General features: G+C 39.7%; 1 protein-coding gene across 2 annotated transcripts in view; it reads right to left on the bottom strand.

The window, feature by feature from the left end:
- Positions 1-26,854, bottom strand: part of EEA1 (early endosome antigen 1) — a 75,370-nt gene that overhangs the window by 37,485 nt on the left and 11,031 nt on the right. The window contains exons 3-11 of one of the 2 annotated variants that reach the window (XM_086610917.1): positions 25,679-25,801; positions 13,191-13,318; positions 9,347-9,401; positions 9,137-9,202; positions 8,265-8,304; positions 7,298-7,405; positions 7,090-7,211; positions 5,176-5,331; positions 30-146 (exon numbers count right to left, since the gene is read on the bottom strand). In XM_086610917.1, the coding sequence (XP_086467043.1) occupies positions 30-146; positions 5,176-5,331; positions 7,090-7,211; positions 7,298-7,405; positions 8,265-8,304; positions 9,137-9,202; positions 9,347-9,401; positions 13,191-13,318; positions 25,679-25,801 (915 nt within the window). The remainder of the gene's footprint in view (positions 1-29; positions 147-5,175; positions 5,332-7,089; positions 7,212-7,297; positions 7,406-8,264; positions 8,305-9,136; positions 9,203-9,346; positions 9,402-13,190; positions 13,319-25,678; positions 25,802-26,854) is intronic. The other variant, XM_086610918.1, reaches the window with a different exon arrangement.

The following is a 26,854-nucleotide window of genomic DNA, read 5'->3' on the forward strand; positions in this document are numbered from 1 at the left end:
ACAAGAATAGGAAATAACAGCATTCTCACCTGGTTTTTCTGTTCTAGCTCTTTGACTGAACTCTGTAGTTTTTGCAGCTCCTGAACATACACAGCTACCTCCTGAGGTCCTTTGGCAAGTTCAGCTCTTAACTGATTAATGGTAGCCTGAACAGACAAAAGGAAAAATCCACACTTAAAACAAAGCTTTGCATGCATAACCCAAACAAAAGCAAGATGTCTAGTAGCAAAATTAAAAGCATCTTGTATACAAATAAACAGCTTAAGAAAAAAAAACACCTGCAATCTCATGTTAGAGCACCATCAGCTACAGAAATACCACCGAGCCTAATTTCCCAGCTGAGATTCATTCATGTCCTATTTCAGAAGACATAAATTTTCCCCAGTCCAATAGAAAATTCCAGGTTGAGCCCACAACCGAAGAAAATCACAACAGATTACCCATTAATCATTACCACGGTTCTAGCTCAAGGTGAAACCCTCCCAAGTCATTGCAGTTAAGCGGCCAAAAGCTTTGCCTCCCTGGTAAGAGAAATATACTAGAGAAGGCACTAGAAGTGAGTCTGGCATCTGAAGCCAATCTGGTGTGTGACTTTTGGACATATCAACCCTGCAGGTCAGCATAATCAGGGTAACAACACTACTTTGTTAAACAGGATTGGCAGAAAACAGAATATATCAATGACTGTACAGTGTTTGAATAAAGAAAGCAAAGAAGAAGAGCAATTTAGATGGGTAACAATGGCTGCCCTAAAGCATGCTGCATATGAATGCACTCACTTTAAATACACTATGTTAATAGTGAGCTTTTTACAGAAGTTTTAATTCCTATTGTTCTCATAACCACAGATTTCAGGACAAAGGTATAAATACTGAATTCAAAAAAATAACTAAAGCAATAGAATGGAAGCAGCAGACAGTAAACATACTATTTACAACCTTCCTACAGACAAAGATGAAAGAGAACATATGAACACATTATATGACTACATATAGTTATTAATTCTGATTTTCTGTAATGCTGTGCTTTACAAGGCTGGTTCATTACAGACCTGTTAGCTAAAACACATCCTGGGATCTGTCTTTGGCAGAAAAAGAATCCAGGATGTTCTCAGAAAGCAGTATGGATATTTCACTACTGAGCAAATATAGTGCAGAAAATGTGCAGAAGCTTGTTAAGGACACCACTGCAGCCTTTCCAACTAGAATTGTAAATTATACGCATAAAGATACATTTCATTCATTCACAATTCAATAAGCCAGTCCCATATTTCATTCTTAACATGGAAATACACCATGGAGGAATATTCATTCCTTACATTGTCTGGCTGATGTGTCTGTATGATTAATGAACCAGTAAGCAAACAGGAATGCACCTGCTTAACAACCTCTTGAAATTATCTTGATACAACAGAGATCTACCATAAAAAGCTTTCCAAAAAAATTTACCTCAAATTTAAATGTCTCCATGAGAAAGCAGAAAAAATAAAATGGATGGATGAAAGACAGAAATAAGAGGTCACAAAAGCTGTTAGCAGACACATTTCCTCAAATTTGTTTTCAAATATTCCAGTGTTTTTCATGCTTTTGCTTAGTGGTAAACAGTTCTGGCTTTATTAAATTTATGCATAATTTAATCTACTAATCTTATTCTGTGGGCACTCAACAATCAACTCTAGACTCCGTCTTTTATGAAGATTTACCAGATACCGAAACAAATCCCAATCTGCAGAGATTCATAGAAATGCTTAGCTCCACAGCAGTGCAGCTGTTTTCACAATGTGTTTACTATGCCAGAGTCACTACAGGGAGGAACTAAACACGGAAGGAGTATCTCAGAATGAACATTCATCTGAGATATCTAGACACTGGAGTTTCAGGTGCAACTCTGAAATAAGGCATAAACACCCAACAAAAAAAAAGAGAAAGGACAACCATGAACACATTTAGGCAACAATTGTAGAGATATACTATTTTTCACATCCCTCTCCTGCAGCATTTGAAGACACTCATATAGGGTTAAGATGCTCTTTGTTATTCTCTTCACCCATACCATAAAACTAACTTATTTTAAAGACATCTCACTTTAGAAAGCAATATTAATATATGCATCCTCAGTCAGTTTGGCAAAATAGCCAAGAATGGCATAAGAACCACTTTACTCTTTCAGTCCTTGAGGTAGCCTTAAAGAGCAGAGCTGAGATGGAACATGGCCAAAATGTTATGGTCAAGATTGTATCCATTCTGCCAATGAAGGACTTCCATTTCTTGTTTTCTAGGGCTAACAATTTTCACACTTTTTAAGAAAAAAAAAAGGGTTTGTTTTTTTTTTTTTTTAGGGTGGATGAGCTACTTGAGGATATGGTTTAATGGGGATTAGGGATGGTTGGACTCGATGATCTCTAAGGTCTTTTCCAACCTAGAAATCTATGAATCTATGAAAAGTAGAAAAGTTTTCACCACAATGACTTTGAGTAATTTTTATTTTTTTAAAAAAAGGTCTGATCTGTCACTTTATATCAACAGAAAAGTTTTTATTTCAAACATGTCTTGGGCTATTGTTGCCATATGTTGGAATTAAGCGGAGAAGGCAGTAACATTTCTGAGAAGAACCAGACTGCCACTGCTTACCATATTCTGCCACGCAGCAAGCTGGTCTTCTCTGATTCAGCCTACATACTAATGACACTACACAGACATTTGATATTATTATAATTGCTGCCATGTAGTTTATAATCTTTCCGTATGTTTAAGGCTCCTTATATGAACTCACAGTAACGGCTAGGGGCATCATGCAGCCTTCGCCCCCATCTGCCATTACTTCCAGGAGGACTGAAAAAACCTTCTTCATTTGTCTTTTTTTCCTGTGGAAGGTTGCACTTTAAAGCTACATTTTAAAATGGCTAGTTATGTCAAAACTTAAACATACTTAATTTGAGGGAACAGGAGCAATTCATGCTTCTGTGAGAATGTTTTAAGATGAAAGATTTTTGTTACACCCATGTCACCATGTCATTTTATCTTCACATGAAAACTAAACATCTCAAACCACAAAAGACTACAAAAACAGTACTTTGAAATGAAATTTAAATTCTGCAGCATAATTGTGGGATCTCACAGTTAAAATCAAATTACAATTATGCAGCAACTTACATGGCCACATAACCACATTATATTCATAACTCCAACTGCGATACTCCTTTTGTCACATCTGATGAAGCTCTTGGCACACATAATTTTAACTCGAAAACAATGGTAGATTCATGTTCAGTACAATACTGGACCCTTGTACAATTCCTGGAGCTCAACATATCTGTTGGGGGGGAAAGGCATGAGAGAAAGCCTGAAGGAGTTTAGAAAAATGCCAGGCAGCACTCCTCTAAAGCTCCGCAGTGCAAATGAAGAAACAGTTAAAATTGCAGTTCTGAAATCTAGGGCACATGAAACCCCAGAAAAACAAGATGTCAGGAATCCTTCACATCCATAAATCTCAACAGGACAGAGGATACTAGGAGTCTTTCAGAAACTCTAGATGTTTCCTCATGTAAGCTGAGGAATTCTGCAAGGACCCCACGTCACTAGAGACCACAGCCCTGCATTGACAAGTTTTGCTGGCATTGTTGCATTGGTGGGGGACAACAGAACAGGCAGAAGGCAAAATTAAAAGGTCTCAAATACAGCTGACAGTCTTCAGCGAAGATCATTACGCTGTCAAGCCATTCTTTAGTAAAACTACACCATCCAACCTACTAGTGAGATGTGACAACACCCACCAAGAGAATTCTTCCACGGGTATGGATTTACTAACTCCTCAGTAGAATAAATCATATATCAGATAAAAGCCTTTTTGGTGATACTGTATTTTTTTTTAGGATTATTAAAAAAGGTCATTATCTCTGTCAGAGATCAAACAAGTGTTAGCCAGGAGGGATCTAAGACAGTTCCAAGTCAGAGCTGTTACATCCTTTTGTCTCCATCTTGCATGGAAGTGGAAGCATTGACTGGTGCAAAAGCAGAGAAACCAAAACCAAGAAAACCGAGTATTTGCTATGGGAGAGGCAGTTAGTTTTGCTTCCTTAAACATTGAGTTGTCATCAATTCTATATACAATAACAGAAAAAGAGCTAATATCACAAATCTCCCACCAACAATTTAAACACCTTCCACCAACTCAGTCAAAGCAGAGGCAAGCCTTCACAAAGTACTTCTGAAGAAACTAGCATATTCTGCAGCTCAAGAAGACAGTGAGGTTTTTTTAAATGGGATGAATTTAAAAAGTGCAAATACAGGAAAAGATGGAGAAAAAATATTAAAAATCCCCATTAACATGAGAACAATCGATTTTATTTTCTACTTTAGACTGCAGCAACAAAGAGAGGAAAACTAAGGTGGTGTTGCCTGGAAACAGATTACAGGTGACATCCTGACATCTCGACCTTGAGACACGGTGAGGCCTGGCAGTCACTCACTTTCTCCTGTAGCGGGTAACAGGCCACAGTTGGAGGCCATTATGCAGTGCATTGGGGGGTACATGTGCACAGAACAGATTTGTACCTTACACACAAAATATTCCTACAATAATTAACAGGTGTAAAAAGGTTTCCCATTTGACAGTAAAAACTAGAAAAAAAAAACAAAAATGAAAACTGGTTTACAATATCCATTGAGATTTTTAAATCTTGTGTTAAGTTCAAGAAGCACCTATAAGAATGAGAATATTCAAATTATTATCTACATTATACATTTTAACACTCTAGCATCCATTTTCAGACATATCAACTCAAATACTAACCAAAACCACCATTTTCATTAACAACTGTTTTTATCTGCATGTAGCTCAATAAGGGAAACAACTCTTCGAACTACACAGGAACTGCTCTATTTCTCTCTCCCAATGGAAAGAGCACAGCTCTGCTAGAAGTTTTTTTTCCTCTGCTATTGGGCTCTTGTAATAATCTTTTGTCTTAAGGAAAGCTTTTGCAATAAAAAGCATGAGGGCTTTTGGAGGGCAGATATTGACCAAGTTACGCAATTTAATGTAATGAAGAAACATGTCTATTAAGTTAGAAGATTCTGTTACAAAAGAGGCTTTTTCATTATGAAAAATTAGTATTTTCCATTTCCATATGAAAATCATGGCAAAACTAACACACACATCTTTAGGTATGACTATTACCTCTGAGTTAGCCTGCTCTGCCTGCAAGTGCTTGCACTCGTCTTTCAGCTTTTCAGATTCTCTCTCACGTTCCAGTGTCATTTTGTCCATCAGCGTCTGAACTTGGACCAGCTCCTTTTTCAGGACAGCCACATCTTCTACACCAGGCCTTTGTAGCTGAAAAGCAGAAGAGTAGCAATAAGCGACATGCTGCTGACAGACGTGCTTCCACTGTCAATACAATCTCTAGAAAACTTTCAAATCATCAAATTTATAGACAAGGTGACATATACAGTATTACAGCTGTGGGGAAAAAAAAAGAAACAAACAAGAAACCAAAACACAACACACATCCCTGCCCCCACCCCCAACCCCCGCCTCCTCCCCCCCAAAAAAAACCCAAAACACCAAACCCACAGAAAATTACATATCATTCCCAAAAGAAACAGGATTTAATGACTGGTTGTCAGTTCATGCCTACTAAACTTTGAACTTGTTGACTGATTTCAAGCAAATCTGACAAATGAGATAAGGTCTCAAAGATTAAATTTCTGTAACTTTCACGTAGATAGATGACTAGGGACAGGATGAAGACCTTCGCTGGAAGAAAACACTGAAGTGACAGGAAATCCATGCAGGAAATCTATCTGAACTCAGAATTCCCTGTGAAGCAGGCTGTATTGATTCCACTATTCTACAGAAGGAACTACTGTCTGTACTATACTGCTGCAATACTCACAAGCCCCTCTCAGGACTGAGACACATAACAGTCCAGTACTACTACACAGACTTTTATAAGGACACTGTCTCTGTCTTCTAGTACTATTTCAGATGAACAAACAAAACAAGGGCAGCTGAAGGAAAAGTCTTGAAGGTACTGTCAGATATGCCTCATATTGGACCCACAGGTAAAATGGGGTGTTGGTAATTTCATCTAAAGCACCATACTGTCCCTCAAAGTGAAAAGCTATGGAGGGGAGGAGAAAGGCAACACTGGGCACCAAGGAAAAGTACAGAAAAGGAAATGCTGGCATATAGAAAAGAAAAGGTACAAGAAAAAGGGTAAGAACACATAAGGAGAAAGGAGGCCAAGAAACAATTAACCACATGAAGAGGAATGGACAGCTCCAGTGGCTGGGCAGGGCCAAGCAGGACTCCTGAGCCCTTCAGGGCAGCTGACTACAGGGAAGAAGGGGAATAAACAACTACTTTCCTCCAGAGTCTAAGCAGTGGCTGAGTGAAGGAATGAAGACAAACGAGAAGCTAGGAAGTTCCCTTCATTACTGCTTTGGAAGCAGCATGACTGCCGAGTCACTGGGATTGCTCCTGAGAGCCATGGCTGCATATAAAAGTCATCAGGAGCCAAAATCCTGGAATATACACACATGGGTATTATCAGCCAAGCACAAGAGGGACAACATTAACGTACGCATGGTGATGACAGCTGCCAACCTTTCAGCCACCATGTCACAAAACACCTCTCTGAGCATTTCTTATGAATGCAGCTGTCCAGGGACAGTCCGAGCGTAACACCTCATGGAAAAAGGGGGATCTAAAGACAGCTGTGAAAGTCAGCAGTGGCATGCTCTGAGTACAGGCTCTGCACAGCATAGCTGTATGTGTAATCCCCTGCAAAACTGCGAAAGAGTAGAGCATCAAACAAGCAGACTATAATATAATATAATATAATATAATATAAGGTAAGGTAAATTTTAATGCGTAAGTCAGAAACTACATGTATTTCCTCACCGGAAAAACAGTGAAAACAGGTCAGTGAACAGATCAGAAACAATGCTGTTCTTAACTTTTTCAGCCCATGAGCAGATATCTCTGAGTTCGTCAGAGTTTGGAAACTTTAAAACCGCATTTGCAAGCATTTAAGTATATCCCTCTCTTGACTTGAAAAGAACAAAAACACTAGCGTGATGTGAATACCAGCTCTGTCTTTAAGTCTTCCACTGTACTTCTCTCCTTCTGTAGTTCTTGTGTCAGGTTTGTCACTTTATGTTCCGCACCTTCCCGAAGGCTGATTTCTTCATCATACTTTGATTTCAGATCTAATAAGAAGGAAGTTCAATAAATAATCACTTGCACAAGTTGCACAATTAGAGAACAGAATCAAACCCCATGTTGATATACTTACCCACAATTTCAGTGGCCAGTTGTGCTGCTTTTTGCTCAAATAAGTCTTTCATTTGTTTAATGTTAAAATTTTCTACTTGGATCTCTTCTAGTTGCCGTTCTAATGATTCTATTTCCATAAAAAGAACAGTATTATTTTCTGGAAGAACTAGGACAATACAGTTACTCATGCCCATAATGAACCACAGCAGGTAAACGAGTAATCTAAGTTCATTTAACATCCAATTAGCTTAGCAAAATAAACAATTTTACTGAAGTTAAATATCTACAAGCATGATACTGGAACCTGTCACTAGTTGAGTACTCTGCAGCATTAAGTACGTATTAGTTTTCACTGGTCACAAATAGATCTTCAGATGACTGTAACATGCTGCTGAATTCCGAGCCCCGAACTGTGATTAAAAGCTCTTTAATCATGATTAGTCAGATACTTTATGAACATATAAGGAAAATTTTATTCCATGAGTGTCTCATGAAGAAAAACATAGAGCAAAAATTATTGGTCTGCAAAACAACAACAACGAAAAACAACAAAAACTTCATTGTTTTCTTTGCTAGCAATGAGTACAGAAAAACACTAAATAAAACCAGCACTGACAAATGCTATAGTTTAAATACCAACAATCACTGTCTTTCTCAGCAAAAGACTTGTACTGAATGACTGAATATATGAAATTATTAAAAACATGTTCAAAACTACTCATGAGAACTGCTTTCGGAGTCAGGAGAACTCCAGTCTCACTTCTAGACATTACAAACCCCGAACCTCTAGAACATTTCCCCAGACCATAGCTATCAGAGCTATCTATCTTAAGCACTTAGAATGAACTTTTTTTCCCCAGTAAACACCATTCTAGCTTTCTAGCTCTTTAATTTATCAAAAGTGTTTTTTCATAAACCTAAAAGCTACACTGAAAAAAATTTCAGAAATTCCACATCAGTGCAGAAATTCATAAAATGGTAGCCACCTGTAGATGTAGCCGCTGTCAATCCATCAGACTTAGAATCCTTAAGAAAACAGAATAAATGCATCATTAGACAGTAGGAATAAAAACTACTAATTCCCAGGTTCGTCCCATTTTTGGAAAAGGCAGGAAAATAAAGACTTCCATGCTCAAATACTGCATAGCAGTGTAAAAATACCTGATTTCTAATAGTTATATCTGGAAGACTGGAAAAGGCCAAGGTGATTTTCCATTTCGTGTATCACTACACTATCAGGCTTCCAGACTTGCAAGACTCCAGTAACAATCCCCTCCCCCTCCCTTTCCTCAATATTGAAATATGCCCTAAAAACAGAGATTACAGACATCATTAAATACATTGTGAGAAGGCATTTTGTCAGAAAGCAATTTCAGAGGTTTGTAACAATCCATTATCTAAGTAGCTCACAGTAATAAAAAGTAAGAGCTTCCCTAGGGCACAGCACATCACAATTTGCCTTGCCTTGTTTGTTCAGTTCATCTGGACATCTGTGAAATCACATTACTGTTCTCCAAAAGTTCTTACAAGAAAGACCCCATCGCCCCCTTTCATACAGAGGAAACACCATATCCAATTCATTGTCTTTAATAAACTGAGTTCTCATTAAGCCCAACATAAAAGTCTAAACTGAACTTGTAGTGAGTAATATGGAAGAAGCATTATCTATTCTGACTTTGTTCTTCAGGTTTATATATAGAATTACACTGTGGAGAGATAACTAACTTTGTTTTCAAAAACATGTCAATATTCAAATTATGGAACTAACTAAATCAGGCCACGTGCCTTACAAAAAAGGTATTAATCTTCAATGCCAATGCTGATGATAAACCTGCTTCAAGTATTTTAAAGCAATTACTTGCTGCCGCTGCCCCTGCAATTTTTCTAGTTCTTTCTTCAGCTCTTCTGAATACCACCTCTCCTCCTAGGGGGGGAAAAATATATAAAAAAAAAAAAAAAAAGAGAGAGGAGACAGGGGAGAGACAACTGTAAATTTGGTTGCTTAAGACAATAGAACACTTTGCAATTTGACACAAAGAACTAAGTGCAAGTAAAATACATTTCCAACCTTCAATGAAGCTTGCAAGTCTTGGACTTCTTGTCGGAGCAGTGATACTTCATCTCTGAATAAACATATCCATGGAGTGAAGAAAATGAATATTCAGTGGTTATATTTTGTCAATTGCACACAGGTTGTAATGTGTATTAAATAACTGGAGTGACAGCCATGTACTACATAAACATAACTTACATAATTATAAATAGTTATTTTTAGATTTTTTGAAACTTGGAACAAACCAGATTAACAGATACTTATTAGTTCACTTTGCACATCACTTGAAAAATGCTGAACATATTAATTGGATAAGTAAACAATTAGATATGCAAAAAGTCTCTTGAAAGTAGAATGTAAATCTAAATCGGTGCATCAGCTCAACCACACGAGTTCAGAATGGCAAAGCTGTACACTGGGACATTTAAATGTTTTGCATGCCTTTTTATGAAAAGGACAGGTCTATTTTCCTTCACTTTCCATATCATGTAAAGGAACACTGCTAAGAGACAGCATGCTGTCTTACTCCTTTTGAAATATATGCAGTTACATAATTTTTCATCCACACAGCAATTCCGTGTGCCCCACAGACACATTCACTTAATGGTCTGAATGTTTAAAGCCTTGGGATTTTAAATTCTCAAATTTCATGCTTAAGCCTCCAGCCATGCTAGAACACAAGAGCCAAGGCTACAATTGTTATTAATTGATTTAGGCAGCACCCTTCTAAAACACAGGTCTCTGTACAGAATTGCACAACTGTACATACAAGAATAATGTTGCATTACTGAGATACAGCCCCTCCAAATTTAGAATACACAGGTGATTAAAATCATGAAAACAAGCCCTTTCTTATTGTTTGTACAGTGGCAACAGTGAGGAGTACACAGAATGTATGCACGTGGGTGCCAATGCCAACAAATTCTCAGTTTTATACCATACAATTCTATTGCTGCTGTGCTGCACTATCTTCTCCTCCACAGATGTTCTTTTAAATTATCTTGTACTTAGGAGGGGGCGGGGGGGGGAGGGGGGGAACCAAACACAAAACCAAAGGAAGCTATTCCTTAGCTAAACTGAGAAGGAATAGATTCAATCTACATTAGCATATTAACATCAGGTGAGGGTCATCAAGAAGCAAGTGAAACACATGTACTTGAACCAGGGAAGCAAGAACTCCAACGCAGACCAATTTTAATGGCAAAACAAGCATGGGATATTGGGAGGCTAATTTTTTTCAGAGGAAGATTTTCTGCTATTTACACATTATTCTGCCCATGTGCAACATTCACTGGATGTTCACAAATACAGCTTTAGTGAGACAAGTGTAGCTGTAATCCAAAACCGGTATGCTGGTTGTAGGTGGAGAAAAGGGAGCAGCTTTCTCATCAGTGTAAGAGTAACTAGATCAGCTAATATTCACACCTAAGACTATAAATGAAATCTCAGGCGGGTGAAGCAGTTAAATATGTTGAAGCTGGGCCTGGGCATATACCAGATTTGCAATACTAAAGCATTTAAGATGCTCTGGTCTTCGTAGCAGATAAAAGGTTTTGAGCTGTATAAAAATAGTTCGTAGTAGAGAGGAGGGAGGAGAGGAGGAGAATGAGAAGAGAGTTTGTAAGGACTCTTCTACAGTAGTTGCCTCAATACTCCCAACACAGTTTTGCTTGATAGTTGTAAGATGAAACCTAAATTCAGTTTAGCTGACCAATGGAAAATTAAGGGCAGCAGGGGGAAGAAAGTGTAAGGGATGCCTGTAGACACCGTAACTTTTTCTTACTGCCATTCAAATGCTCACCAAATCTCCCTTTCTGCTAGGGCTGTTACAATCCCTTCCTCCTCTCAGCACATCTGAGCCTCATCATCTGGCAAATCCTTACTACCTTTTCCTTATGCTCCACTCCGTTGCCCATCTGTAACGCCCGTGCCTCCATCCTAGTACAGAGTACCAGTGGCCTTGCTGAATTGCACTGGAGAGTTGCATGATTTACTCTTGGCACTTACTTATGGTAGGAGATGGGGGGAAGAGGACACAAACATAATTCATAGTACCTAGCTTTCTCTATTGAATAAATAAGGAACTTCATCTCCCAGTCTTGGTCCTACGAATTACATGTAAACTTCACTCCTATACTGCTAACAGAGTGGCCCTCTGCTGCAGCATTTCTTTCATGCAGTATTCTGAGTCTTGGAAAAACATGTTTATGTTGAATGAGAGTTTTCTCAAGCAAACATGCAACTGAGAAACATTAAAGAACGCCACACTAAGAAACAGCTCATGTGTTACACAACAGCTCTCACCAGACTCCCTTCACTCCATCCAAACTCCCTGACCTTGTCCACTTGATTTCAATTATATGAGAGAAAACAAAACCACTTGTCCTTAAAACTGTCAAGAGCCAGGAAAAAAATAAATAAATTTCACCAGCCAACATCTGGTTGACATTGGAAAATTGCAGGCATAAAAATAAATCTTTTATAAACTATATAAACAATATAGTTATGAACAATAATTCCCCCAATGTGAATGCTATTATTCTACTAAAAGTATCATTTCAGGTCTAAGTTTTATCACTCCGAAAAGGATTAAATCAGAGAGAGAAGAAATACTCAAATAAATTCTGCACACAAGAAACTCAATACAACTCCACTAGTACCCTACCACTTTTCTCCTACATAAAACCCTAATTTTGATTTCTTTTGTTGCAGCAGCTGGGAAAGAAGGCAGCTATCCACAGGAAAGGGCCCATCCATGCATGAAGACATGACTTCTGCTAATGCTGACTGTTACTGGCTTACCAGCTCTGCACAATACAGGATCTTCACTCAGATACCAACTGAAAGGTGTTACCTTCCACACTTTTCTCACCGAAGAACCACCCTCTCTTGAGTAGGCCACACAGCTCCATTGGCAGGTGACCACCTGCAGGGTTGTGCCGGGTTTACCGCTGTTTGCTGAATGAGGCCACCGGCAGCTGCTCACTCTGACACTGCTGTGTACAAACCCAGGGGAGTTTGGGGGAGTGCAACAAAACAGCAGCATGGGCTGTCATTTACGACAGTCCAAAATAACACGCTGAACAGAAAAAGAACGAGCAGGAAGTGAAAGGAAACCTATGTAAATTTTTCCCCTAAGAAAAAGCTCTCCAAACCACAGGCAGACTATTCAGTTAAATTCTAGAGAAAGTTTTGCCTTACCAGTTCCTGCTACATACTGCTGGTCTCAAAAATAAAACAACCTGATATGTTTCCTAAGAATATATTTAACAATACAGTTCTGACCAAACAGTTCAATAAAATAAGTTAAAGAAGATTTCTGAAGATCAGCATGGAGTTTCTGGAATACAGAGGGAGAATTAGTGACACAGACAGAAACTTCTCAGACTTGCAAACAACTAGGTAATATGGGAACCTATTTAGGCAAATACTGATGTTAAAATTACCCAGTAAGTACTCTAACTAACCAGAGACAAAATCAGGTTTCTTTATCTTCAGGGTTGTCCTCCCTCACCCTCAAAAGATGAAATTTCGGCTTTATGCTGGAAATTAGGAGAAACCTGTTTTTTCTGCCACACTCCTAAAAATCATTCCAGTCTGTAATATTGCATTGTCAGCTGCATGAGAAACAGGTGATTTAATTACCAATATAAACATGCATCTCTGGTTTTCATTTATTGTCAGATCAATATCAGCCAATGTAAGTTTCAAGCTGATTTTAATCGTAGTTGGAAATGGGGCATGAACATTTAAATACTTGACTACATAATTAAGTGTCCAAATTAATACAGCCTTCAGTACAATTAGAAGTAGCTCAACACTGACACAAAAGCACATGCACAAATGAGTACTGTTGCACCTTTCTGGTGACAGATGACCTTCCCCTCCATGAGTTGAATCAATGCCAGAATTATGAACTGCTTCATAGTGCTTGAACAGCTCCTCAGCTGATCCATGAGACTTCATACATAGAGGACAAATGAAGCCCTATTTTAAAAAGGAAAAAAAAGTCAACAAGTAAAATTTTACTTTTTTCCATCTTATTTTTACACAGAAATCTAAATTTTGTTTGTGCATCTAAGAAGTAGCAGATACAATTGTTAAGATCCATACTAATCATTTAATTCTTTGATAGGAGTTTTGGAAATTAAAAAGTCAGAAATACCTACAAAAGCCATATTCCGTTATTCAGTGTTTTTTTTTCCCAACAGCATTACATACTAGCAACAAAACCTTTATATAGAAATACTAAGTCAATTTAGAAGGACTGCTCTGCAATTTCTTTCACCCCAAGAAAATAATTTTCCATACAACTTTTCATAAAATCAGACTCTTCTCCCAAAGAGGTGGTAGAACTTGGAGTCAGGTCTTAAAAAACACTAAAGCACTCTAAAGCACAGCTATTCATACATCTACTATCACTGTATTTAGGCTACTGATTTTAATATAGAATCATAGAATGGTTAGGGTTGGAAGGGACCTCAAAGATCATCTAGTTCCAAACCCCTGCCATGGGCAGGGAAATCCTCCACTACACCAGGTTGCCCAAAGCCTCATCCAACCTGGCCTTGAACACTTCCAGGGATGGGGCATCTACAACTTCTCTGGGCAACCTGTTCCAGTACCTCATCACCCTCAATGTAAAGAATTTCTTTCTTATATCTAACCTAAATCTGCCCTCTTTCAGTTTAAATCCATTGCCCCTTGTCCTATCACTACACACCCTTGTAAAAAGTCTCTCTCCAGCTTTCCTGTAGGCCCCCTTTAGGTACTGGAAAGCTGCTATAAGATCACCCCGGAGCCTTCTCTTCTCCAGACTGAACAGCCCCAACTCTCTCAGCCTGTCTTCATAGCAGAGGTGCTCCAGCCCTCTGATCATCTTCGTGGCCCTCCTCTGGACTCGTTCCAGTAGCTCCATGTCCTTCTTGTGTTGAGGACTCCAGAGCTGAACACAGTATTCCAGGTGGGGTCTCACGAGAGCAGAGTAGAGGGGCAGAATCACTTCCCTCGACCTGCTGGCCACACTCCTTTTGATACAGCCCAAGATACGGTTGGCTTTCTGGGCTGCCAGCACACATTGCCAGCTCATGTTGAGCTCCTCATCCACCAGCACTCCCAAGTCCTTTTCCTCAGGGCTGCTCTCAATCCATTCTCCACCCAGCCTGTACTTGTGCATGGGATTGCCCCGACCCACGTGCAGGACCTTGCACTGGGCCAGGAGATTAAGAACCACTTTTTACCTTGCATGTAATTAATTGGTAAATGCAATTCAGAGAAATATTACCTCAAGAAAATCAGATCTCTGTAACCTAAAGAATCAGAAATCATCCATTTTCATTACATCACATTTACTGCAAGCTTACCAGAGTGAAAATTTAGCAGAGCAATGCCCTCATTCTACCCATTAGCCCACAGACAAATAAAAACAGTAAATATCATGTACCTCTAAACATTTGCAGAGTGTCCAAACTGCCATTTATCAGAAGTACTATCCATCTCATTTTATCTAGCAACCTATTACCTCTGCTTTTAAGGGCTGAACTTTATGTTGGTTCTTCCCTCATTTGATTATCATGTCCACTCCAAGCTCAATTCCCATTTATGCTACAGCCCATATGCAGCATGGTGGCAAAACAGAGACATTTCAGAGTAAGAGGAAACAATTTAGTCTCACGTTAAAGGCTCCCTGTAATTCCAAGCTGTGCAAAGAGAATCTCGTGCAAGAGACATGAAGGCTCCCTGTTTCTTAAATTAATTTCAAATAAGCTTTTTGCATTTTATACGTTACCCTTAAGTTCCTTCTGCCATTACAAATTGTGGCACACACACTAAACCAAGGTTCTCCAGTATTCAAGAGGAGAGTACCCCTACAGGACTACCACACTTCACATAACATGCTCCTGTGTGATTTCTGAAGGATCCATGAAGAGTTGTGATACTTCTTTCCTTCTCTTAACTTTGCCTTTGGATGTTACTAGACAAGCCACTGGACTTTAAATATTAGCACAAAATGAACATAGTGAACATGCATGTTGATAACCACAATAGCGCTCATTTTCTAACTTGACATTCATAGTTCTTTGTTTCACTAGTCACTAAGAAATCAACAACCAACACCTCCATGGATTTCACCCAGGAGAACCAGGGTGTTCAGCCACTCAAGCATGGCCAGAGCTCCAGAACATTGAACAGTGACTTTGTAACTGCTATTACTTGTTTAGTGTTTCAGAAACAAATAACTACAGTTGCTTGTGAAAACCACCACATACCACATTGAAGACTACCTTTCGCACAACTAGATCAAACAAAACAGTATACTCCTTCCTAAACCGACAACAGGCCTTTACCTTTAACGACCATTTATTTATTTGCAGAACTGATCAACACAGTTTCACTTCAGGTTAAACCAAGTTAACTCATATGGATGTGTATGTGCCAAAATGGGTACAGAAAATTGGTTAAACTACTAGGTTCCCAGTAATGCTTATCTGATACAATTAGCACATAATTATATGATAGCAGCAACAGTCACTCTGAGCAAAAGAACCAGAGGGAGACTCCTGGCAAATAGCAATGGCAATGCACTATAAGAGGGGTCAAACAGCAAGGGATTTATTTTTCCCAGTAGGTGAAAGCAGTCAGTCTCATACAGTGATGCTGCAACAGTATCCTTTTGAGATGAAATGCTACCCAGCCATTCTCAACATTTAGTTTAGTTTCCCAGTGATGGGAAGGTTTGCTGTTCACAGAGAAAAGCAAATGTTCCTCCTAGCACCAGTAAGCACATCTGGAGAGAGCAAGCATAGAAAAACGCTCTGGCCGCTCCTTCTTTTTGCCTTTTATTTCTTTCCATTTAACCAGCAAAATCTGTTTCTTTGCTTGTTTTTTTGTGGTTTGGTTTCATTCTGTGGAAATAGAAGTCCTGGAGAAAAGGAAAGAATAGATTATACGTGCAGCTAACCCAAGGGGACAGCAATCAATCATTTGTCTCAATTATTAGGCAAAGCCAGCCCAAGATTTCCTAGGCAGGCAGGCAGGCAGATCTGAAGGCAGTGGCTGCAAGGACAAGGAGCCAGAGGCAGAGCAGAGCTGCCAAGCCAAGGAAATGCGCTGCAGCTGAGAGCCCACGGGGTGGGTGGGAGCTCTGAAGGGGCAGGCGTGCTATCTCTGGCAGAGAGGGAAGCACAGACAAAAACTCTTCTCTATGGTAGAAACCCCGTTCCTCTCACATAGGCAGGGGTAAAACGTGCATCACCCACCAGCTCCAGCCCCGCCACCAGCACTGACATGACCTCAGCTGGCCTTGTTTCTCGGGGACACAGCACTGGGTTACGGCTCTGACGCACACCCTTACTCTAACACATTTTCTAGAGGTCTGACACACAAGCTCTAACAGAGTAAGACGTCACCCTTCTGCAACAGGACATCCTCGCCAGGGAAAATGTCATCCTTCCAGTGCAGAGCTGGGGCAGGCAGGAACGCCGGCTCCTACAGCTGCAGGCACCACCACTCGCACGTCAGTGCCCTTAACCACACGAACCCAGGACCTGGCTGGTGGGCTGACAACATTCAGATGTCGACTCTGGCGTCAGCAGCATTAATTTAGTTGTCTTTATAATAAGTAAGAAAATCAGAATCATCAGGATCCTCCTGGGCACCAGACAGCAAAACAGAAGTGTAAAGGTTTTCTGGGTCTGAAATTAGTAGCCTCAGGCAACAATCTTGTTTGAGGACTTGAATTGGTGGGTCTCTTACTTTGTCTCTTTTTAAACTTTTTTTTTAAAATAAAGCCATAAAAATACCTCTCTCTCTCAACATCACCTTGAGATGAATTTAGAAAATATATGCAAAAGTGAATTTGATTAATCTAAAAACAAATGTGTGAGAAGAAGGAAGAGGGGAAGTGTCCTAGTTTTAGCTGGGACAGTTAGCTCTTCTTTTTAGCAGCTAGAAGAGCTCCGTGTTTTGGTTTTACTCAGAGGCTCGCTCTGAGAAGAATGCTGATAGCAAGTTGATGTTTGAGACTCCAAGGACTTTTCAGTGTGCCGGAGTGCAGAAGCACGGTGGGATAAGGGGGGAGCATAGCTGGGACAAGGGGGACACGATTCCCCTTGTGATTTGTGGTGGAACTTAAGATTGAGGGCCAAACTGGCCAATTAGTATTCCACATCATGCAGCGTCATGCCCAGTATAAAAGTGAGGGGCAGCCAGGAAGAAGGGCTTTTGCGCTTTGGCTCTTTCGCCACTTTTGCTCTTTTGCGCTTGCTGCGCTTTTGCTCTATTGTTTTTCTTTTTTTCTCTCTCTCTCCCAGTACTCCCACTCTCGGAGTACTCTCTCTCTCTCTCTCTGCCCCTCTCTATTTCGGGGCCTCGCGTTCGTCCGGGATTGCAGCTTCGGGACAAGACGGGCTTCGCATACGAGGGGGTGGTGAGCATCTACACTGTGTATTAAATCATCTGTATTAAATTGTTCTTATCTCAACCCACGGGTTTCCCGTTTATCCTTTAATTCTCTCCCTCATTCCTGGGGGTGGGGGAAGGGGAGTGACCGGCTGTGTGGGGGGGTTCAACAGGAAGAAACTTGATGGTCTGAGATGCTTAAATCTTTAAGTGTTTTTGTTAGTTTGCAGGAATTTATATCAAGTGCAAGATACTCCAATATCAGGACCATGTCTCCCCTGGATAAAGAGGAGATTGCACAGTTACAACTGTGAGATGTAACACTGGTCACCACAACTTGGGAGACCCGAAGGGTCCTTCCCAATAAGCCTGCACTTGGCTCCCTTAACTAACGGACTCCTTTACAGAAGCAGCAAGTATGAGAGCAATGTTCTTGTATTTAAAGAAGGAAGCTACTATATAAAACAGGCACAGTTACACTTTTCAAAAGGCTGTATTTGCCAAGAGATACTTGGTAGTTTCATTTTAAAATGCATTTAGGAGTTACTCTGCATAAAGCACAGCCATGGAGAAGTGAAAGGCAAATCATATTCTTCATGCAATAAAGGCAAAGACTTATAGCCCCTGCAGTGCTGCAACGTTAAGTCATAATTCCCTAACTCATGTTTCTAATTGGGCTTTATCTTTTGCTTTACACAGGGAGAAGAGAACCCTAAAGAAGTTAAAGGATGATTAGTTGGGTTTTGGTTTTATAAGCACAGAATCTTTCCACCAGCAAACAACAATTTACTGGATCCAAAGCTTTTTGCAGACGCCTGTCAGTTAACAGAAAATAAAAATAAAACCACAACCACCACATACACAAGTTTTTATCGGGAAAGAGTGCTTAAGATCACCACAGAAGTACTGAAGCAAGACTGAGCAAGAACAGTAAAAAAGAAAAGGAGTCCAAACCAAAACTCCGCATACGCACAGTAACAAGCCACGAGGAGTCAGCACACCACTCAGCTCAGAATAGTCCCTGGCCGAGCGGTCAAGGCATTCCTATGAGAACGAGAGAGGTGCTAAACTTCAAATCCTAATTTGCTGATCCCAAGGGAAATGTTTCTCTTTCAGGTAGACACCTGCGAGCCATGCCTGGCACCAAGCACCTCCACAGCACCACACTGTTGGCGGTGGGACAGGCCCTCCTCGGTGCAAAGACTCCAAAAGTACCTGTTTCACACGGAGCAGAACAGGAATTGCTATGCAGAAGTTTTGTAGGAAAGTGTCTTGCCTCAGCTTGAATTGTAATGCCAAATTTCACTAAAGATCTCGAGCTCCATGGAAGTGCCAGAGGCTTCTTTACTTGCCTTTCTGAAGGCAGACTTATGAATAAGCCTGTAGGAGAAAGTTTGTAGCTATTTTTGCCCTCTAACAGTGAAGATTTACTTTCAGGCCTGATAAAGTTAAGCTTTTCAGTGTGCTCTCTCCTAAAAGGCATATGAGGTAAATGACTCCTTTCGGGTAACATTAATATTCGTACAAATCATTAATACAGTATTCTTTGGGAAGCACGCCAAGATGCTAGAAGCAACACTGGAAGGAAACCTCTCGCCACAAGAACGAACATACTTATTTTTATTGTACCAATATAATTTACAGGGCTATTAGCTGTTGGAAGAACTTGGCCTCCCACATCGAAACACACTGCCCAGCGAGAGCAGGGGCACGGACCCACAGGCACACCACCAGGCTGACTGCAGGCCACCGTAGAGCCCTCCTAATCCCAGACTATTTTAAAACCAATTCAGATACAGTTTATGTAACAGAAAAATTAACATATAGGACTGAATGAATTCTGTTTCTCTGGCTTCTCCTTGTATGACTCTGAAGGACTAGGAAGGAGGAGGGTAGTGGTGTAAAAATATTTTTCTGGAAATTTCAGCCTTCTCAGAACGTTGCCTTACTTGTAAAGTTTTTTTTCTCACCATTCTGCACAAACCTGATCTAATGAAGTTGTGTAGCATGACATTTTGAAAAGCAGTATTCTCCTTACTCACTAGCAAAGAAAATAGAAGATTTTCAACAATATTCCCTCAGGCTGCTGGGTCCCGCTTGAGGTTTAAAAAATAAGCAAATATTTCCATGTAGGTGTCTACTCCCCAATCACTACCACTGGAGAGCTATTCAACACAGTTAACAGTGGAAGAAACTAGTCAGCTGACCTAACAAACGTGTATACCATATGTAGGGTCAGCATAACAGCTCCCTGGGCTCCATCATCGATAAATGGAGTTTGAGACACCTACATACATATGCATTATATCTGTCTTCATCTGCCAACTGCACTTTTTTCCCCCCAGAACTTTAATGAAATGGTCTTTGTAGAGGTAATACGAAATCTTGTCTTAAGTAATTAAAAAGTGAAAGCACAGCTTACTTTATTTGAAGCTTCTTTTTCACAAACTAAAACTGGAGTTATCTGGCAGAAAGAAGACAACACTTCTTGAAGGACAGTCCCATGGGCAAAACAATTTGTACAGAATGGAATTCTGATTTGTTCATATAGTTGGAGTCCAAGAAAAAACGTACCCTACTGAAGTTTGAAAGTCACAGCGAGAGCTATGCAGCTTCCTTAGCATTTTCTTGAAATATCTGATGACTGTCTAGTCTATTCTCCAATCCCATTTTAATACTGCATAGAACTGAACAAGCAGTCCTATTTAGGCTGCTATGATTGCTGCTGATCTACAGCTGTATGTGGCAGAGCACCATATAGCACAAACAGCACATACAAAGCTCTATTTGCTAATACAAACAGAGCTTCTGCAACATCTTGAATTTTTATCCCAGCAATTATGTCATGAGTCAAGCTTAAAGAACCAAGGAACTTTGCTGTTTTCCACTGAGAAGTCAATTTTATTCCGCAAACACTCTTCTTGGAAAATATTTAAGTAGTGTGGTGAAGAATAAAAACAACACCAAAAAAACACACAATCAAAAAAAACCAAACCCCACGGAATTTCAGTAGAATTGATACTTTTACCATACAGAAAATATGAGTAATTATTCTAGCATACAGATGCTACAGGACAGCTTAGTCCAATCCAGTATACACTTTAACATATTCGGCATTCACTTGACCAGGCTTTCAGTTTAAATAAATTTGAGTTTCTTGGCTTCATCTTTGACCTTCCAGAAATACTGGTCCAGCACTCAAGCCTATAGCCTGTATCCAGTGAGCCGCATGAACAAAAAACAATAGCTGTGATTCAAGCCCAAAGATTCGGACCTATGTCTGTCATGCCTCAGAATCCAGACTTGACAACTCTTTCCCAACTGTATTGGTACGATGCGCTGTATGCTGTGAATGAAGTCCAGCATCTTTAAAAATTGAAAGTTCAAGAGCTGTATAGCACGTTCACGTGCTCAGAGGCATAAACACTTTTCTGGAGTTGATTTTGGTTCATGTGTGTCACGAACAATTGGAAAAATTCTAAATTCACCGTTCACATTTTTCCACTGCAGGTGGACTTCCACAGCCTTCCCTGATAAAAGATGCACATCTTCATCAGCATTTAAACAGTAAGTCTAAGGTAAGACTCGGATATTCTCCAGTTACGTAGTGATTTAAAGGCTGAAGCATTTTACAAGACAGAAGGTTAGGAACTATATATACTTAGAGCCAGAGAACAGCAACGTACTGATGTTTCAGAGCTGAAAGATGTATCAATTACTGTCTAGGTTTTATTTCCCAAATATGCATTGAAGCAATTAACTTAATCCTCAGGAAGTTCTCAGAGGCAGATTAAACTGTCTGCCTAGACAGCAAGGGCAAGGCCACATTTCATAATTTATTTTAGAAGTCTTACATACTGATGAAAAATAATAAATAATGAAATTTTTAAGTTAAGGAATAAATAAATTATATCACATTATGTATTGTTAAAAGGAAAATACATGCCTTCTACCAGAAAAAGCCATTTCCTCTGTGTTTACTTGAACAGTAAGACAACAGCGGCTTCCTCAGATAACATCTCTATTAATCATTAGAAAAGTAGGTAAAAAAGATCATATTTTATATAACTAAAATCTGCAGTCCATTTCCATTTTACAAGTATTTAACTTTCTGGACAAAACCAAAAAAGGTGCCTCACTATAGTTTATTTTATACCAGACTGCAGACTCAACATCTTCCCAGAAAAGAAGCTGGATTCTTCCTAAGAACAGAACCAACATAATTTCTAGTTCAGTTCTTTTCTGTTTTTATTACTATTGATGAGTAAGACTATAATTCTGTCACAACCTACAAGACTACAATTTTGTCATGAATTAAAAATTCTAATCCAGTGGATTCTCTATTTCTTAAAGAAAAGTCACATCACATAGCCAAGTCAAATCAAACCAGTATCTCTAATGTTTCATTCTCTTAGTATTGCTCAGATGTTGCAGCAAATTAATGAACTAACGTAGCTCAACCAATGATTTTTCTTTATGTGCAAAACAGGCGAGTACCACTGAGGTGAAAAGAGGCACTGCAACCTAATTTGAGAAGCAACTGAAAGAGCAGCCAAAGAGAATAAAATATCAGCACTAAGGCACTGACACAATGTTCTGTGCAAAACCAGTCTGCAACATTCCAAGGGCATTCATAAAAACAGAAGATGCAATCAATTGCATCTACAGTAAGAGACAAATAGGAAAAAACCCACCGTAAAGAATGAGGTGTTTTCAAAGAAAATATTAAAATATCCCAAATTTTTGCACAACTAGTATGCCACTTGACACACTAGGCAATCCTGCTATGAAAAGTCTGTTCAGAAAACATCAGAGTTGAAAGTTATGAAGAACTACTCAAGAGAACTGTTTAAAAATTGTCTTAGATTTAGCCTAGTAGTAGATAAGACAATAGATATCAACAACCACTACATTCTAAACACTACAGGACGTTTTCTGGATGCCTGAGGAGAAACCAGGAAGGGAAGTCTGAAACTAAGCCTCTCTCACTGACTCACTGTTTAGATGTCCTGCATGTCCAACAGAAACAGTCAGGAAATGCTGGAAACAGTTTAGAAATGTATCATTCCTTTAGGAAAAAAGAAAAAAAAAATAAAGAAGCCACACAGCTTTAGTTAGCGACACCAGTGTATACATGAAAGTTGGGGAACAATGTTCCTGTTTGGGAACCTGGTGATGCATGTGACTTCCACAGAACACTTGTTTGGCTGAGTTGGCTACATATGGACAGAGACAGTTGCCAACATTTTGGTGGTTGTTCCTGCAGCTGAATAAGCCTTTGTCTTTTAAAGTAAGGCTTCAGCAGTGCTCAGGGGGCAAGAGAAAGTATTTCACTGTTGTTTTCACCAGTTCTCATACGGTGCAACCCCTCATTCGAAAAACGAGGGCTGCACAGAGAGCTGTTTAAGAGGAAGACCATAAATAAGGCCGTAGGCAAGTGGCGAGGATCCTTTCCCACTACAGGACATCAGACACCTCTGGAAACTCCAGGAGTGGACGCCTGTGACTGAAGAACAAGACCAACTCTTGCTGCATGGAGGACAGAGAGGAGGGAAGGTCAAGGAGAAGAGAGGGGCAAATGACCCAATTTACTAAAATTTCTTTAGCAGGGAGGGTGTATTAGTGGAAGACAGCTTAGCAAAGAAAGCTATAGGTAAAATTAAAAGCAAGGTACCCATGCTTTTGTCAAGCAAGTGACAATTCTTCAGGACTCACAAAGTGTGACCAAAAACTGCACCTGCAACCTGTCCTATGTCCACATTTGAGGAGAACGCACTGGCGAAAAAACTGAACTTGGAAGCTTCTTCAGCATTGTTTCCAATAACACATATTTGAACTCTTCACAGTCATATTCATAAGCACCAGAAAGCCAAACACCACCCTAAGTAAGCCAAACTCAGCAACGTTTCATGCTTGCCACAGAAGATGACATTGATACCAGATTACATTCTTCTTACAATGTTGACTCAGGAACGGCAAAGAAGGGTGACAACCTGGTTGCGTTGCTGCTTCAGGATCACAATGTGCTTGCTACAAATGCAAACCATCATTTTCCAATCAACAAACGAAGACCATCAGCTTCTCCGTAATCAAGTATTTTAAACTTTACCTATTAGTATTGATGATAAACAGATTTCTCCACTTTTTCAATGCCTCTATGCATGCTGATATAATAGAAGATCAAACTGGGGGGAAAAAAATCTACATATATGAGCATTCTTTGTTTCTCACCTCTTCCAGATATTTACTGAAATCACCATACCAAGAAAGACAGCTTTAGCAACAGGAAACAGCAACAGCTAGAAACAACTGAATTTGCATTTCACATGCTACACTCAATAGACAAGTTTTATCAAGTTAAAAAGTTGTAACTGGCTATTGACAAGCAAAAGTACAGACAAGCAACTGATGGTGGAAAAATAAAAACTCAAAGTGGGCAAGAACCTGCAGTCAGCTCCAAGCAACTATGTCAAATATAATCCAGCTAAATAAAAGAGTATCCTCTTCAGGTAATCAAACCACCTCTGATGGCTCACATCCCACAATCTACTGATATCATCGCATCAGGAATGCCATGATCTGTCACTGGTAAATCACAGATTATTCAAATGAGGTACTTGCATTGTGACCAGATAAAGAAAATAAAAAGCTGACTTGACCACAGAGCTCTACAGACGGTCCTTGCTTCCACAGGAGGCAGTGAGGAGTCAATCTCCTCAGTCTCCACTTGTTCTGGCTCTGAGGAGGTCCCCCAGCACTCCAGGAGAGCAGCATGGGCCAGTTTTACCACAGACCCTGCTCAGTTTAACAGGTGACACTTCACCCTTGAAGAGAGATCTCAAGTAATTCGAGGATAATCAGTGCATCGATGGCTTTCATCATCTTTAGGAATAACATCCCACAATTTGAAGTTTTCCCTTCAAAAATCAAGTGTAAATACACACTGAGTGTAGAGAAGGTAAAAAGCAGTACTTAGCAAATGCATACAGCAATAAACACAATAAAATCACATTGCTCACATAGGCTGGAATAAACACTGAGTCCAAAACTCAACAAAAGTAATGTTGGCAGAAAGAACACAGAACTTTACCTCCATACAAACCTATTCAGTGGATGGCAAGCTGCCTGTCCCCCGAATTCAAATCTACTCTCTAAAGGTTCAGAGCAGGAAAAATTCAGATAGCCTTGTGCAGCTGGAGGCTGTTACCTTACAGAATCTAAATTCTTCCAATCAAGAAGTGTAAAACTGCACACTTTGTTTTAATCATGCAGTTTTACACTCCTCAATTGGAAGAATTTAGAAATGCACTACTACTTATAATGCCTATTAACTCAAACAGCCTTTGCTTTTTGTTGGGGGCATAAAAACACTCCAACAAAATTCTATATTAAAAAATTTGTTTTAAAATTATTTTCATCATGCTCCTGCAACACATCAGACTCTTAAACATGTTCAAGAAGAGAAGCTTCCAAATTTTTTATATTCCTGTTCTCCATTCCATCTTTGATCCAATGTGCCTATCTCCCACTAGAAATCTGCTTTAAAAATAGTTAGCTAAGAGCTCAAAACATTTTTCACAAAGGATTTACCACATCCAATGCTGTATTTATCACTACATTGAGTATGAAGTAAATCAAACAATGTAATAGTCTTATTTAAAAGAAAAACAAGCAAAAGCTGTTCAAAAAGAATACATTGGTGACTGCAAGTCTCTCAATAAAGCAAAAGCTTCATGCAAGAGACAACTGCAAACCAGAAAGCTAGACATAGATTAATTCCTCTGCTGAATGTATACTTTGGAATCATGCATAAGAGATCAAATTATGTTTCAGCAAGGAATCAAAAGAAACTATTTAAAAGCTGACACTCAAGCCATGAGAAAAGATGCATGTTCACTTAAAGCAGCCCACTACCAAAGCTAATGAAACAAAATAAACAAGACCCACAGTAACAGCTGGGAGGTCACGAAGCTCCTGTCTTCCTTCTGTCCCAGTGTGCTCATTCTGGTAATGTTCAGACAGATCAGTGGGAGTTACACACACTTTCATACATAGTGGACAGATGAAGCCCTGTGAAATGTATATTTGTTTTTAAGAAACTAATAAAGACAAAAAAGCAGATTTGGAATCAAAAGTTGTTCAAATTCTTAGGCTGAAAATTCTCCACAGTCACTAATAGCAAAATGTGTTTTCCTTTTGGAAAGACAGTTTTTGCGAACCACGTATCAATATCAAGGAGAAGGCAAGAAGGAACAGTTATTAAGAATATAAACCAAAGAAATCCAGAACACACTTTTTAAGCTAGCACCATGCTGCATACTACTATATGTTTTCCAGACATTCTTGGTACCTCCTTCATGTGGCAGAGGAATAAGCTGCATTACAAATTGTGAATGGACCATCATAAGGCATCACGTCAGATCCATCACGCAGTTTCCCACAAGGGTGTCCAGATGTTTCACAGAGAGAGACCAGGGTGGTGCGCTGAGACTGCAGAAATACCCTTCTAAATTAATAAGCAAGTTTGAGGCAGCAGGAGCAGCCTAGGCACCAGCACAGCCGCATGCCTGGCTGGCATGCTTGCTTAGGGAAAAATACGCACTTTCCTTGGTAGAATTTAAAAAAAAAATATAAAAAAATCAGCATGCTCACCATATATTTACAAAAGCCAAAAGTTAAATTGGTCTCTGAAGAACAACAGCTTTACATCTTCAAGACACGTACTACATGCTTAAACACCTAGAGAAAGCAGGGTGGAGAGTAAAATGCAGTGGTCCTCTGTCCACGTTGCTGTCTGGAGGATGCCTACACCTCCTTGGCAGAGCGCTACAGGCAGGCGGGACAGACTGAACACAACCCTCTGTGCATGCACGGAAAGGTTAAGGCCCCCCCCCCCAAAAAGAGGTATCTGTGGCAAACCTGTCTAGCGAGCACCCTGGTGGACTCACAGCAAGCAGAGAGTATTTAGCAACCCTGTACTGCAGACGGCATTGCGCTGGGACCTCAGCTAAAAAGGCAGGACAGGCTCAAGCGTTCCCTCCTTACGCAGATTGCACAGTGAATAAAAGATGTATCTAGGTTTGATTACATGTCAATGTGTTGACATGGCCACAAGACAGGACT

Source organism: Tauraco erythrolophus, chromosome 4, assembly GCF_009769465.1.
Source record: "Tauraco erythrolophus isolate bTauEry1 chromosome 4, bTauEry1.pri, whole genome shotgun sequence".
Classification (NCBI taxonomy): Eukaryota; Metazoa; Chordata; class Aves; order Musophagiformes; family Musophagidae; genus Tauraco; species Tauraco erythrolophus.